Source organism: Alosa pseudoharengus, unplaced genomic scaffold (genome assembly GCF_046254945.1).
Source record: "Alosa pseudoharengus isolate Yale_2024_CS ecotype anadromous, Long Island Sound unplaced genomic scaffold, YU_APseudo_1.1 YU_APseudo_1.1_scf_11, whole genome shotgun sequence".
Lineage (NCBI taxonomy): Eukaryota > Metazoa > Chordata > Actinopteri > Clupeiformes > Clupeidae > Alosa > Alosa pseudoharengus.
The window spans coordinates 41,766,608-41,783,422 of NW_027468576.1; the positions used below are offsets into that span (position 1 = coordinate 41,766,608).

Below are 16,815 nucleotides of genomic sequence, written 5' to 3' on the forward strand. Positions count from 1 at the left end.
GCATTGTACATACGAAAGTTGTTCATCTTGGGGAGATACACATACCTACCGAATTTGATGCGTCTAGCTGAAAGTATGTGCCAACCACTGCCTCAATCACCTAAGGGGGCGCTACTGAGTCCCTGGGCCACGCCCAGGGCCAAGCTCTTGTACCTAACTGCTTTGCGTGACACCTGATATGTGTGCCAAATTTCAAGCGTTTTCGACCATGTTAACCACCTCAAAAAAGGAAAACGCTCTGAGACAAAGTTAATATAATAATAATAATAATAATAATAATAATAATCCTTACAAAAACAATAGGGCCTTGCGCCCTTCGGTGCTCGGGCCCTAATAATAATAATAATAATAATAATAAATATAGCCGCAAGCGGCAATGGCGGGCCCGAGCACCTGCAGGCCGCAACCCATCACATGTCGGAATCCAACAAAGCACCGACGTGGTGCGTTTTGTGAAATGTACATATTTGATGCGTGTGCTATTTGCTTTTGTATTTTATTTTCTTCCACATTTACTCGCTTGGCCAGGTGGGGGCTTAATGCAAGGCAGGCCCATTGGGTGTCATCATAATCATAATATATATTAACCTGAGAAATTTCAGACCATTCATTTTAAGCAAAGAACATTTCTGATACACTTTTTGGTTGGCCAGATGATGGCACTATGTTAGGCATGAAAATTGCACATGTGAATATCATCACAATAATGATATCCAAAATGTTTGTAAACTTTCAGATTAATCACTTAAGGCATTGTCCATTTCTGGCACATTTCCTGCTTGACCAAGTGGTGGCGCTATGCCAGGCAGGCCCATTGGGTGTCTGGATATCATCATAATCATAATATCTATTAACCTGAGAAGTTTCAGACCATTTATTCAAAGCATAGAGCATTTCTGGCACATTTCCTGCTTGGCCAGAAGGTGGCGCTATGCTAGGCCTGTGAATTATGCATGTGAATATCATCACAATAATGATATCCAATATTTTATAAAGTTTCAGATCAATCACTTAAGGCATTGTCCATTTCTGGCACATTTCCTGCTTGGCCAGGTGGTGGCGCTATGCCAGGCAGGCCCATTGGGTGTCTGGATATCATCATAATCATGATATCTATTAACCTGAGAAGTTTCAGACCATTCATTCAATGCACTGTGATTTATGACACATTTCCTGTTTATGTGGTGAGATATTAAAATCATATCAAATATATTACAACATTCAAAAATCCATTCACAATTTAACATCAGCGACATCTTGGCATAATGTTTGCCAAATTTCAAATGAATCTGACAAACCGTCTAGGAGGAGTATGTTCAAATTGATCATGTGACATCAGTATAATTGTCATTCTTTCTGTTGCCAGTTGGTGGCGCTATGCCAAACATGCATTATGGGCATGTGAATATTATCATTAACATGGTCTTCAATGACCTGTGAAATTTAAAACATTTCAAGCCATGCATGGTGAATTATGACACATTTATTGTTTATGTGGAAGGGTATTAAAATGAATAATTTCGCCATTTCGTCAAATTACAACATATCAAAAAAAACCTTCACAATTTATAATCAGGAACATCTTGGCATCATGTATACCAACTTTGACATGAATCGGATCAACCGTCTAGGAGGAGTACGTTAAAATTGAGCATGTCCACAACGCACAAATTCTCAATTACCTCACTTCCTGTGGGCGTGGCTAATGGCATGTTAATACAAAAGTTGTTTGTTTATGGGAGTTACATACACCCCCCAAATTTGGTGTGTGTATCTAAAACTATATGCCAACCACAAGTCACAGTGACATAAGGGGGCGCTAGCGAGTCTCTGGGCCATACCCGGGGCCAAGCTTTTTTACCTAGCTGCTTTGTGTGACACCTGATATGTGTGTCAAATTTCAAGACTTTTCAACCATGTTAACCACCTCAAAATATATGCCAACCACGGGATCAGTCACCTAAGGGGGCGCTAGCGAGTCCCTGGACCACGCCCGGGGTCAAGCTCTTGTACCTAACTGCGTCGCGTGACACCTGACGTGTGTGCCAAATTTCAAGAATTTTCGACCATGTTAACCACCTCAAAAACAGGAAAGCAAAAAAGTAGAATAACAATAATAATAATAAATATAGCCGCAAGCGGCAATGGCGGGCCCGAGCACCTGCGGGCCGCAACCCGTGACATGTCGGAATCCAACAAAGCACCGACGTGGTGCGTTTGTGAAATGTACATATTTGATGCGTGTGCTATTTGTTTTTGTATTTTATTTTATGCCACATTTACTCGCTTGGCCAGGTGGGGGCGTAATGCAAGGCAGGCCCATTGGGTGTCATCATAATTATAATATATATTAACCTGAGAAATTTCAGACCATTCATTTTAAGCAAAGAACATTTCTGATACACTTTTTGGTTGGCCAGATGGTGGCGCTATGTTAGGCATGAAAATTACACATGTGAATATCATCACAATAATGACGTCCAAAATGTCTGTAAACTTTCAGATTAATCACTTAAGGCATTGTCCATTTCTGGCACATTTCCTGCTTGACCAGGTGGTGGCGCTATGCCAGGCAGGCCCATTGGGTGTCTGGATATCATCATAATCATAATATCTATTAACCTGAGAAGTTTCAGACCATTTATTCAAAGCATAAAGCATTTCTGGCACATTTCCTGCTTGGCCAGAAGGTGGCGCTATGCTAGGCCTGTGAATTACGCATGTGAATATCATCACAATAATGATATCCAATAATTTATAAAGTTTCAGATCAATCACTTAAGGCATTGTCCATTTCTGGCACATTTCCTGCTTGGCCAGGTGGTGGCGCTATGCCAGGCAGGCCCATTGGGTGTCTGGATATCATCATAATCATGATATCTATTAACCTGAGAAGTTTCAGACCATTCATTCAATGCACTGTGATTTATGACACATTTCCTGTTTATGTGGTGAGATATTAAAAGCATATCAAATATATTACAACATTCAAAAATACCTTCACAATTTAACATCAGCGACATCTTGGCATAATGTTTGCCAAATTTCAAATGAATCTGACAAACCGTCTAGGAGGAGTATGTTCAAATTGATCATGTGACATCAGTATAATTGTCATTCTTTCTGTTGCCAGTTGGTGGCGCTATGCCAAACATGCATTATGGGCATGTGAATATTATCATTAACATGGTCTTCCATGACCTGTGAAATTTAAAACATTTCAAGCCATGCATGGTGAAATATGACACATTTATTGTTTATGTGGAAGGGTATTCAAAGTAATAATTTCGCCATTTCGTCAAATTGCAACATATCAAAAAAACGCTTCACAATTTATCATCAGGAACATCTCGGAGTCATGTATACCAACTTTGACATGAATCGGATCAACCGTCTAGGAGGAGTACGTTAAAATTGATCATGTCCACAACGCACAAAATCTCAATTACCTCACTTCCTGTGGGCGTGGCTAATGGCATGTTAATACAAAAGTTGTTTGTTTTTGGGAGTTACATACACCCACCAAATTTGGTGTGTGTATCTAAAACTATATGCCAACCACAAGTCACTGTGACGTAAGGGGGCGCTATGGAGTTCCTGGGCAACGCCCGGTGCCAAGCTTTTATCCCTGTCTATTCACTGTATCACTAGATGTGTGTGCCAAATTTCATGCGTTTTCGATTATGTTAACCACCTCAAAATATTTGCCAACCACGGGATCAGTCACCTAAGGGGGCGCTAGCGAGTCCCTGGGCCACGCCCGGGGTCAAGCTCTTGTACCTAACTGCGATGCGTGACACCTGACGTGTGTGCCAAATTTCAAGAGGTTTCGACCATGTTAACCACCTCAAAAACAGGAAAGCAAAAAAGTGGAATAACAATAATAAATATAGCCGCAAGCGGCGATGGCGGGCCCGAGCACCTGCGGGCCGCAACCCGTGACATGTCGGAATCCAACAAAGCACCGACGTGGTGCGTTTGTGAAATGTACATATTTGATGCGTGTGCTATTTGTTTTTGTATTTTATTTTCTGCCACATTTACTCGCTTGGCCAGGTGGGGGCGTAATGCAAGGCAGGCCCATTGGGTGTCATCATAATCATAATATATATTAACCTGAGAAATTTCAGACCATTCATTTTAAGCAAAGAACATTTCTGATACACTTTTTGGTTGGCCAGATGGTGGCGCTATGTTAGGCATGAAAATTGCACATGTGAATATCATCACAATAATGATATCCAAAATGTTTGTAAACTTTCAGATTAATCACTTAAGGCATTGTCCATTTCTGGCACATTTCCTGCTTGACCAAGTGGTGGCGCTATGCCAGGCAGGCCCATTGGGTGTCTGGATATCATCATAATCATAATATCTATTAACCTGAGAAGTTTCAGACCATTTATTCAAAGCATAGAGCATTTCTGGCACATTTCCTGCTTGGCCAGAAGGTGGCGCTATGCTAGGCCTGTGAATTATGCATGTGAATATCATCACAATAATGATATCCAATATTTTATAAAGTTTCAGATCAATCACTTAAGGCATTGTCCATTTCTGGCACATTTCCTGCTTGGCCAGGTGGTGGCGCTATGCCAGGCAGGCCCATTGGGTGTCTGGATATCATCATAATCATGATATCTATTAACCTGAGAAGTTTCAGACCATTCATTCAATGCACTGTGATTTATGACACATTTCCTGTTTATGTGGTGAGATATTAAAATCATATCAAATATATTACAACATTCAAAAATCCATTCACAATTTAACATCAGCGACATCTTGGCATAATGTTTGCCAAATTTCAAATGAATCTGACAAACCGTCTAGGAGGAGTATGTTCAAATTGATCATGTGACATCAGTATAATTGTCATTCTTTCTGTTGCCAGTTGGTGGCGCTATGCCAAACATGCATTATGGGCATGTGAATATTATCATTAACATGGTCTTCAATGACCTGTGAAATTTAAAACATTTCAAGCCATGCATGGTGAATTATGACACATGTATTGTTTATGTGGAAGGGTATTAAAATTAATAATTTCGCCATTTCGTCAAATGACAACATATCAAAAAAAGGCTTCACAATTTATAATCAGGAACATCTCGGCGTCATGTATACCAACTTTGACATGAATCGGATCGATCAACCGTCTAGGAGGAGTACGTTAAAATTGATCATATCCACAATGCACAAAATCTCAATTACCTCACTTCCTGTGGGCGTGGCTAATGGCATGTTAATACAAAAGTTGTTTGGTTTTGGGAGTTACATACACCCACCAAATTTGGTGTGTGTATCTAAAACTATATGCCAACCACAAGTCACTGTGACGTAAGGGGGCGCTAGCGAGTCTCTGGGCCATACCCGGGGCCAAGCTTTTTTACCTAGCTGCTTTGTGTGACACCTGATATGTGTGTCAAATTTCAAGACTTTTCAACCATGTTAACCACCTCAAAATATATGCCAACCACGGGATCAGTCACCTAAGGGGGCGCTAGCGAGTCCCTGGACCACGCCCGGGGTCAAGCTCTTGTACCTAACTGCGTCGCGTGACACCTGACGTGTGTGCCAAATTTCAAGAATTTTCGACCATGTTAACCACCTCAAAAACAGGAAAGCAAAAAAGTAGAATAACAATAATAATAATAAATATAGCCGCAAGCGGCAATGGCGGGCCCGAGCACCTGCGGGCCGCAACCCGTGACATGTCGGAATCCAACAAAGCACCGACGTGGTGCGTTTGTGAAATGTACATATTTGATGCGTGTGCTATTTGTTTTTGTATTTTATTTTATGCCACATTTACTCGCTTGGCCAGGTGGGGGCGTAATGCAAGGCAGGCCCATTGGGTGTCATCATAATTATAATATATATTAACCTGAGAAATTTCAGACCATTCATTTTAAGCAAAGAACATTTCTGATACACTTTTTGGTTGGCCAGATGGTGGCGCTATGTTAGGCATGAAAATTACACATGTGAATATCATCACAATAATGACGTCCAAAATGTCTGTAAACTTTCAGATTAATCACTTAAGGCATTGTCCATTTCTGGCACATTTCCTGCTTGACCAGGTGGTGGCGCTATGCCAGGCAGGCCCATTGGGTGTCTGGATATCATCATAATCATAATATCTATTAACCTGAGAAGTTTCAGACCATTTATTCAAAGCATAAAGCATTTCTGGCACATTTCCTGCTTGGCCAGAAGGTGGCGCTATGCTAGGCCTGTGAATTACGCATGTGAATATCATCACAATAATGATATCCAATAATTTATAAAGTTTCAGATCAATCACTTAAGGCATTGTCCATTTCTGGCACATTTCCTGCTTGGCCAGGTGGTGGCGCTATGCCAGGCAGGCCCATTGGGTGTCTGGATATCATCATAATCATGATATCTATTAACCTGAGAAGTTTCAGACCATTCATTCAATGCACTGTGATTTATGACACATTTCCTGTTTATGTGGTGAGATATTAAAAGCATATCAAATATATTACAACATTCAAAAATACCTTCACAATTTAACATCAGCGACATCTTGGCATAATGTTTGCCAAATTTCAAATGAATCTGACAAACCGTCTAGGAGGAGTATGTTCAAATTGATCATGTGACATCAGTATAATTGTCATTCTTTCTGTTGCCAGTTGGTGGCGCTATGCCAAACATGCATTATGGGCATGTGAATATTATCATTAACATGGTCTTCCATGACCTGTGAAATTTAAAACATTTCAAGCCATGCATGGTGAAATATGACACATTTATTGTTTATGTGGAAGGGTATTCAAAGTAATAATTTCGCCATTTCGTCAAATTGCAACATATCAAAAAAACGCTTCACAATTTATCATCAGGAACATCTCGGAGTCATGTATACCAACTTTGACATGAATCGGATCAACCGTCTAGGAGGAGTACGTTAAAATTGATCATGTCCACAACGCACAAAATCTCAATTACCTCACTTCCTGTGGGCGTGGCTAATGGCATGTTAATACAAAAGTTGTTTGTTTTTGGGAGTTACATACACCCACCAAATTTGGTGTGTGTATCTAAAACTATATGCCAACCACAAGTCACTGTGACGTAAGGGGGCGCTATGGAGTTCCTGGGCAACGCCCGGTGCCAAGCTTTTATCCCTGTCTATTCACTGTATCACTAGATGTGTGTGCCAAATTTCATGCGTTTTCGATTATGTTAACCACCTCAAAATATTTGCCAACCACGGGATCAGTCACCTAAGGGGGCGCTAGCGAGTCCCTGGGCCACGCCCGGGGTCAAGCTCTTGTACCTAACTGCGATGCGTGACACCTGACGTGTGTGCCAAATTTCAAGAGGTTTCGACCATGTTAACCACCTCAAAAACAGGAAAGCAAAAAAGTGGAATAACAATAATAAATATAGCCGCAAGCGGCGATGGCGGGCCCGAGCACCTGCGGGCCGCAACCCGTGACATGTCGGAATCCAACAAAGCACCGACGTGGTGCGTTTGTGAAATGTACATATTTGATGCGTGTGCTATTTGTTTTTGTATTTTATTTTCTGCCACATTTACTCGCTTGGCCAGGTGGGGGCGTAATGCAAGGCAGGCCCATTGGGTGTCATCATAATCATAATATATATTAACCTGAGAAATTTCAGACCATTCATTTTAAGCAAAGAACATTTCTGATACACTTTTTGGTTGGCCAGATGGTGGCGCTATGTTAGACATGAAAATTACACATGTGAATATCATCACAATAATGATATCCAAAATGTTTGTAAACTTTCAGATCGATCAATCACTTAAGGCATTGTCCATTTCTGGCACATTTACTGCTTGACCAGGTGGTGGCGCTATGCCAGGCAGGCCCATTGGGTGTCTGGATATCATCATAATCATAATATCTATTAACCTGAAAAGTTTCAGACCATTTATTCAAAGCATAGAGCATTTCTGGCACATTTCCTGCTTGGCCAGAAGGTGGCGCTATGCTAGGCCTGTGAATTATGCATGTGAATATCATCACAATAATGATATCCAATATTTTATAAAGTTTCAGATCAATCACTTAAGGCATTGTCCATTTCTGGCACATTTCCTGCTTGGCCAGGTGGTGGCGCTATGCCAGGCAGGCCCATTGGGTGTCTGGATATCATCATAATCATGATATCTATTAACCTGAGAAGTTTCAGACCATTCATTCAATGCACTGTGATTTATGACACATTTCCTGTTTATGTGGTGAGATATTAAAATCATATCAAATATATTACAACATTCAAAAATCCATTCACAATTTAACATCAGCGACATCTTGGCATAATGTTTGCCAAATTTCAAATGAATCTGACAAACCGTCTAGGAGGAGTATGTTCAAATTGATCATGTGACATCAGTATAATTGTCATTCTTTCTGTTGCCAGTTGGTGGCGCTATGCCAAACATGCATTATGGGCATGTGAATGTTATCATTAACATGGTCTTCAATGACCTGTAAAATTTAAAACATTTCAAGCCATGCATGGTGAATTATGACACATGTATTGTTTATGTGGAAGGGTATTAAAATTAATAATTTCGCCATTTCGTCAAATGACAACATATCAAAAAAAGGCTTCACAATTTATAATCAGGAACATCTCGGCGTCATGTATACCAACTTTGACATGAATCGGATCAACCGTCTAGGAGGAGTACGTTAAAATTGATCGATCATATCCACAATGCACAAAATCTCAATTACCTCACTTCCTGTGGGCGTGGCTAATGGCATGTTAATACAAAAGTTGTTTGGTTTTGGGAGTTACATACACCCACCAAATTTGGTGTGTGTATCTAAAACTATATGCCAACCACAAGTCACTGTGACGTAAGGGGGCGCTATGGAGTTCCTGGGCAACGCCCGGTGCCAAGCTTTTATCCCTGTCTATTCACTGTACCACTTGATGTGTGTGCTAAATTTCATGCGTTTTCAACCATGTTAACCACCTCAAAATATATGCCAACCACGGGATCAGTCACCTAAGGGGGCGCTAGCGAGTCTCTGGGCCACACCCGAGGTCAAGCTCTTGTTCCTAACTGCGATGCGTGACACCTGACGTGTGTGCCAAATTTCAAGAATTTTCGACCATGTTAACCACCTCAAAAACAGGAAAGCAAAACAGTGGAATAACAATAATAATAATAATAATAATCCTTACAAAAACAATAGGGCCTTGCGCCCTTCGGTGCTCGGGCCCTAATAATAATAATAATAATAATAATAATAATAATAATCCTTACAAAAACAATAGGGCCTTGCGCCCTTCGGTGCTCGGGCCCTAATAATAATAATCCTTACAAAAACAATAGGGCCTTGCGCCCTTCGGTGCTCGGGCCCTAATAATAATAATAATCCTTACAAAAACAATAGGGCCTTGCGCCCTTCGGTGCTCGGGCCCTAATAATAATAATCCTTACAAAAACAATAGGGCCTTGCGCCCTTCGGGTGCTCGGGCCCTAATAAATACATAATAACACACATATTTCTGTTTTCCAGCAACATATTAGGAAGCCATAGGCCATTTTACAGCGTTGTACAATATATTCAATGAAAACATGCTGCATTAAATGAATCCATAATCCAGTTATACTGAGCACTGCTGGTTGGGAAATATTTTTGAAATAAACTTTGCAGGGATGTGATGTAGGCCTACTGTTACATGGGATACATGGGATCACAAGAGTGGCTCCCGAATCAGACGTTTCAGCGATTTCGCTCAGAAATCTCAAAGGTAACTGTCGCGATCGAGACGCCTGTCCCATACCTCAAGTTTTTTTGGTGAATGCAGTAATCTTATTTGCTAGGTGAGGTAGGTGCTTGTCTTTGCCTTGTAACTGGACATTTAACTCAAATGTACCTATCGCTAAGATAGATCAAATATATCGCTAAGATAGGCCAGCTTCGTCAAGAAATGTTCATTAGTGAACGTGCTTGCAGATTCAAACATGCGCTCTTCCTCCAAGAAGAGGCGACTCGGAGCTCAAACACGCGCGACAGCACTTTACCTCGGGAAAGCCACCTTGCCTCGCTGTGAAACAGTACAGCCTTTTGGTCAGCTACCATCTCTTTGCAAAGTGCAGAGAATAGACGTAAATCTCATGTAGGTCGGGACTAACTAAGCTGCCTTGACACGAGCGATTCCCTATGAATAACACAGTGCGTCCATTGCGCATCGGGTGCTACCTGGGCCCAGGCTACAGATAAAAATAAATTAAAAGTTCGCGCCCCACCTGGCATGTCTCTGACCCACAGTTTGAGAAAAGCTGGTTTAACTGAAGTCTTTAAATGGTGGGTGTGTTAGCTTCACTGAGGTGTTTAAATGGTGGGGGTGTTAGCTTCACTGAGGTGTTTAAATGGTGGGTGTTAGCTTCACTGAGGTGTTTAAATGGTGGGGGTGTTAGCTTCACTGAGGTGTTTAAATGGTGTGTGTTAGCTTCACTGAGGTGTTTAAATGGTGGTTGGGGTGTTAGCTTCACTGAGGTGTTTAAATGGTGGGGGTGTTAGCTTCACTGAGGTGTTTAAATGGTGGTTGGGGTGTTAGCTTCACTGAGGTGTTTAAATGGCGGTTGGGGTGTTAGCTTCACTGAGGTGTTTAAATGGTGGGTGTTAGCTGACCTTCTCCAGGTCTGCGCAGCTCCCGAAGTCCTGCTCTGAGAGGTAGCTGATGAGACTCTGGCCTTCCGACGGCTTCCGAAACATGCCATCTGGGACACTGCTGTACTGGGAGCCATCTACACCTCAATAAACAATACACACACACACACACAGGCACACACACAAGCATATTTTAAGTTCCATTACGCTGTATATCGGTAGCCGCTAATTTGTAAAATGTAAGCCACTCACTGGACTCCATATAGTCAAGTCAAGTTTATTTTATAAAGTAAAGAATAATAATAAAATAACTAGAAAAGCATTTCCTGAAGGAAATACAGTGCATGAAAATGCAAAAATATGATGAGTTTATATGGTTAAATTATTTGCTTGGTAGAATGACTGAACAGTTAAATAGGTTGATCATTTAAATGGTTAAATTATTTAGGTAGATAGTTGACGATAACTAACAGTTGGAATGGCTCCAATGTTTGCTAGCAGTTATGCTAACTATGTTAACAAAGATAATAATGTTAACCAAGTTACTATGTTAACTATGCTAACCATGTGACTTCTAATCATTTTAGTTATGCTAACTATGTTAACTAGCATGCTAACATGCTAACTATGTTACTTAGCTAACTTAACTTTAACTAATTAGCTAAATTAACTATGCTAATTAACATGCTAAATATGCTAACCATGTGACTTAGCTAAGCTAGCTAATCATTTTTAACAGTTATGCTAACTACAATGCTAACTATGCTAACCATGTTACTTAGCTAACTTAGCTAATCATTTTTAGCAGTTTTGCTAAAAATGCTAACAATGTTAGCAATGCTAACATGCTAACTATGCTACAGTGGGTAGGAGTCATAGTTGATGACAAGTAACAGCTGAACAGTTAAAAAGTTCAGTAGTTTAAAGGGTTACATTGTTTAACAGTGAAATATTGTAGTGAGGACTTTTATTTTGAAACAGTTTTTGGCAGAGGAAGCAGTTAAACAGGATGTGTAGTCTTAATAGGGCCAGTTTGTATGCTTAAAGCCTGAGACTGGCAGTTGATCCAGGTGGCCTGAACACCTGTCATAGGATTCTAATTGCTTAACGGCTCTATTGTGATGTCACAGCCCAATGTTAAGTCTATGGGGAAATTTTGAGTAGTTTTTAATTAATAGTTTAAAAAGTATAAAAGTTACAAAGCTGAAAAATACATAGCGCACATGACCTACGTAACATAGTTTGAATGAAGTTTCTACGTTAAACGGTTGAAGCTGCATTAGCTGCGTTAGAAGAAGAAAAATAATAACAACTAGAAATGCAATTCCAAGGAATTACTAGTGCATGAAAATGCTTAAGTTGATAATTGGTTACTACGGTAATGCTAGGATAGACATGGTGGTTGCATAGCTTAATAAAAGTTGATAGTTTAAAAGTAAACTGTTTAAAAGCTGAATGTAGATAGTTTAAAAGTTGTTGATAGACAGCTAGTTTAATAGATAGTTTAATGATAGTTAAAAAGTAGACCGTTTAAAAGTTGAAGGTAAATAGTTTAAAAGTTGTTGACAGACTGGAAGTTGAATGAATGTTGATATTCAAATAGTTTAATGGCTGTGTATAGGTAGATATTTGACGATAACTGAAGGTTGGAATGGCTCTAATGTTTGCTAGCAGTTATGCTAAGATTTTTAACTATGCTAACCATGTTACTTAGCTAATGTTTTATTAACCTGACTCCGCCAGATGGATTTGCTCCGCATATCCATCTGGGAACTTTTCATTGAAGAACTTTTGGGAAGGGGCGGACATACTGGTTAGCTGATTGGATAAACCATCTGTCTATCACCACCTTTATTGGTTATCGACGGGCCAAATCAACCAATTAGATGAACAAAGTATTCTTCTAATGTCGTTTAACATACAATTAAGTTAGGTAACGTGACAAACGTTAAGATGTTTTAACTTAACTAAGATGTTAAGATGTAGCTAACTTAACTAACATTTTCTAGCAGTTTTGCTAAACATGCTAACTATGATAGCAATGTTAACATGCTAACTATGTTAACCATGTTACTTAGCTAACCTAGCTAATAATTTTTAGTAGTTATGCTAAAAATGCTAATTAGTATGTTAACATGCTAACTATGCTAACCATGTTACTTAGCCAACATAGCTAATCATTTTTAGCAGTTTTGCTAAAAATGTTAACTAGCATGCTAACTATGCTAACCATGTTACTTAACTAACTTAGCTCATCATTTTTAGCAGTTATGCTAACTAGCATGCTAACATGCTAACTATGCTAACCATGTTACTTAGCTAACTTAGCTCATCATTTTTAGCAGTTATGCTAACTAACATGCTAACTATGCTAATCATGTGACTTAGCTAACCTAGCCAATCAATGTTAACATGCTAACTTTGCTAACCATGCTAACTAGCTACAGTGGGTAGGAGTCATAGTTGATGAACAGTGTTGACATAGTTGATAACAAGTTAAAAGTTGTTGATAGACAGCTAGTGAATGTAGATAGTTTAAAAGTTTAAAAGTTGAATGTAGATAGTTTAAAAGTTGTTGATAGACAGCTAGTTTAATAGATAGATAGTTTAATGATAGTTTAAAAGTAGACTGTTTAAAAGTTGAATGTAAAAAGTTCAGTAGTTTAATGGGTTACATTGTTTAACAGTGGATTATTGTAGTGAGGACTTTTATTTTGAAACAGTTTTGGGCAGAGGAAACAGTTGAATAGGATGTGTAGTCTTAATTGACCCAGAATGTATGCTTAAAGCCTGAGGCTGCAGGTGGCCTGAACACCTGCCATAGGATTCTAATTGCTTAATGGCCGTATTATGATGTCATAATCGGCAATGTTAAGTCTATGGGGATTTTTAAAAAGTTTTTCTTTAATAGTTTAAAAAGTATAAAAGTTTCAAAGTTGAAGTCATACCAACCCGATCTGTTTGAAGACCTACGTTACAAAGTTTGAATGAAGTTTCTAAGTTAAACTGTTCAAGAGAAATTGCGTACGGAAAAAGTGGTAAGCGGAATAATAATAAGAAGTAGAAGTTGCCTAGGAAGAACAGTACAGTGCATTTTCATGCACTGTAATAATAATAATAAGAAGAAGTTGCCTAGGAAGAACAGTACAGTGCATTTTCATGCACTGTAATAATAATAAGAACACATAAAACACACAAGGTGATAGTACATAAAAGCATAAAATGTTTTTGTGTATCAACTGAAGCTGTTTGATAGTCTTTTTAAGAAGGCCTGTGAAAAGCCCATTGCAGTAGTCAACCCTACTGGAGATGAACACATTAATACGTTTTTCTAGATCATGTTTAGACATTAGCCCTCTAAGTTTGGCAATGTTTTTGAGGTGGTAAAAAGCTGATTTAGTTATTCCTTGTGTGGCTGTTTAAATTTAGATCACTGTCAATTATGACACTAAGATTTATAACAGTATCCTTTGCTTTAAGCCCTTTAATATCAAGGAGAGTGGCAACCTTAAGTCTTTCCTCTTCAGTTTTTTCTTTGTTCAACTGAAGAAAATTGAGACATCCAGTTGTTAATCTTGTCAATATACTGACAAAGAGATTTAAGGGGACCATAGTCATTTGGCGAAATAGTTAAGTAAAGTTGGGTGTCATCGGCATAGCTATGATAGGAAATCAAATTGTTTGTGATGGTTTGTCCAAGTGGGAGCATGTAGAGGTTGAATAATAGTGGCCCCAAGATTGACCTCTGGGGGACACCACAGTCAAGGACGTTGGCGTAGAGGTACAGTTGCCGATAGCAACAAACAAACTTTTTTCTTGTAGGTATGATTTGACCCAGTTGATGACTATACCTAAAAAGTCCAACCCAGTGCTCTAATCTGTGTAGTAATATGTTGCGATCAATAGTGTCGAAGGCTGCACTAAGGTCCAATAACACTAGGACTGATGTTTTGCCTGCATCTTTATTGAGGCGTATGTCTTTTAAAACCTTAATAAGAGCTGTTTCAGTGCTGTGATTTGCCTGAAAACCTGACTGAAAGTAATAAAAATACCCATTTGATGTTAGGAAGGTTGTTACTTGATTAGAGGGTATTTTTTCAATGATTTTGCCAATAAAAGGTGGATTGGATATGGGCCTGTAGTTGTTTAGCATGGTGGCATCTAAGTTATTCTTCTTGAGAAGGGGCTTAACACTTTAGACGCATCCCTCCTGAGCATGCACATTTAATCCAAACATTCACAATCGTGCAAGACGACTGACTAAACATCTTGAATTTCATCTTGAATTTCCCCTGGGGATCAATAAAGTATCTATCTATCTATCTATCTACATTTTTTCCATCTAACATAGATGGTGTGAGTGGCCCTGATGAAATATCACAGTTATGGCGGAACCAATATTATGAACTGCTAAACTGTGTAAAAAGTAATCCGTTTGTGTTGGATAATGTAGAGTTTAATGATTATGTTATTGTCACTTCTGCTGAAGTCCATGAAGCAATATTGAAGTTAAGAGATAATAAGGCCTGTGGTCTGGATAATATTACAGCTGAACAAATTAAACTTACCAGCAAGAAACCGTCCTCTGGTGGTTATATGCTACACAGGTTTTTTTGATTACTTGATTCTATGCTCTCTGCTGTGCTTGTACCAGTTATCAAAGATAAAGTGGGGAAGCTGAACAGTTCAGATAATTACAGGCCAATAGCTCTGGCCAGTGTCATGTCCAAAGTGCTGGAGACAGTTCTGCTGTCTAGGCGAGAGGTACGTCCTGTCTACTGAAAACCAATTTGGTTTTAAACGAAAGCATGGCACTGATTTATGTATTTTTGCACTAAAGGAAATTTTAGATAAATATAATAGGCAAAATTCCACAATGTTCATGTGCTTCATTTATGCTTTTAAAGCATGTGATCGTGTTAATCATGATTGATCGTGTTATGCAAAAATTATTTTTGCATCAGACAATGAGAGTGAGATGGGGGAATGTAACATCTGTTCCATTCCAAGTGACTAATGGTGTCGGTAGGGCGGAATTCTGTCTCCTTTTCTTTTGAAATATATATATGAATGATTTGGCCTTGATCTTAATTGCATGTGGTACAGGTTGTAGAGTTGGTGATTAATCACCTTATGTACGCAGATGATTTGGTCATTTTTAGCCCATATAGTGCTGGTCTCCAACAGCTACTGTGAATATGCACACAGTATGGTATTGATTTTGATATAAAATACAATGCTAAAAAGAGTAAGATCATGATTATCAGAAGTAAAGAAGACAGACAGTCAACCTTCCCTGACTTCTATCTCTCTGGCACTGCACTCAGTGTGTGTAGTGAGATAACATATTTGGGCCATATTATTGCAAATGACCTGTCGGATGACAAAGATATCTATGGCAGCAACGGAAGCTGTATGCTCAAGCAAACATTTTGGGTCGTAAGTTTAGCATGTGCTATGTATCTGTGAAGACCTCACTCTTTAGAGCGTACTGTACACCTTTGTATACTGCCCACCTATGGTGTCGTTATAAACAAGACAGCATTAGAAAACTCACAGTGCTCTGTGCTGCTGTAGTGTCTGTCTGCTGTGTGTGTGTGTGTATATACACTGGTCCCACCTATGGTGTCGTTATAAACAAGGCAGCATTAGAAAACTCACAGTGGCGTATAATGACAGCATGAGGCTGCTGCTGAGAGCTCCAAGAAGCTCCAGTGCAAGCCAGTTATTTGTCAGTGTTGGGGTACCTACCTGCTCTGCTGCTTTACGTGTGTGTGTATGTGTGTGTGTGTGTGTGTGTGTGTGTGTGTGTGAGTGTTTGGGTACCTACCTGCTCTGCTGTCCTATGTAATCTGATGTATAGATTTATATGTAGGGTATCTGTGTCAGAAAATGACTTATTGCTGTGTTGGCTAACCCTGTTCTGTCAGATTTTTGGTGAAAATGTCTGTATGCTAGACAGTGAACATTGTGGGAGGCTTCTTTATTTTTTTGTATTTTTACCCTGTGTGTTTTTTACTATGATATGGATCCCCCTGGGTCTGAAATAAATATATATATATATATATATATATATATATATATATATATATATATATATATATATATATATATATATATATAAATTGCTATTACATTTGTTAGCATCATTAACATGCTGCACGAATCTGTT

General features: G+C 39.2%; 1 protein-coding gene across 4 annotated transcripts in view; it reads right to left on the reverse strand.

Moving 5' to 3' along the window:
- The window catches only part of rubcn (rubicon autophagy regulator), a 97,045-nt gene that overhangs the window by 49,747 nt on the left and 30,483 nt on the right, over positions 1-16,815 (reverse strand). For 2 of the 4 annotated variants that reach the window (XM_076279214.1, XM_076279216.1), the window contains exon 9: positions 10,665-10,786. In XM_076279214.1, the coding sequence (XP_076135329.1) occupies positions 10,665-10,786 (122 nt within the window). The remainder of the gene's footprint in view (positions 1-10,664; positions 10,787-16,815) is intronic. The other 2 variants (XM_076279215.1, XM_076279217.1) reach the window with 1 other exon arrangement.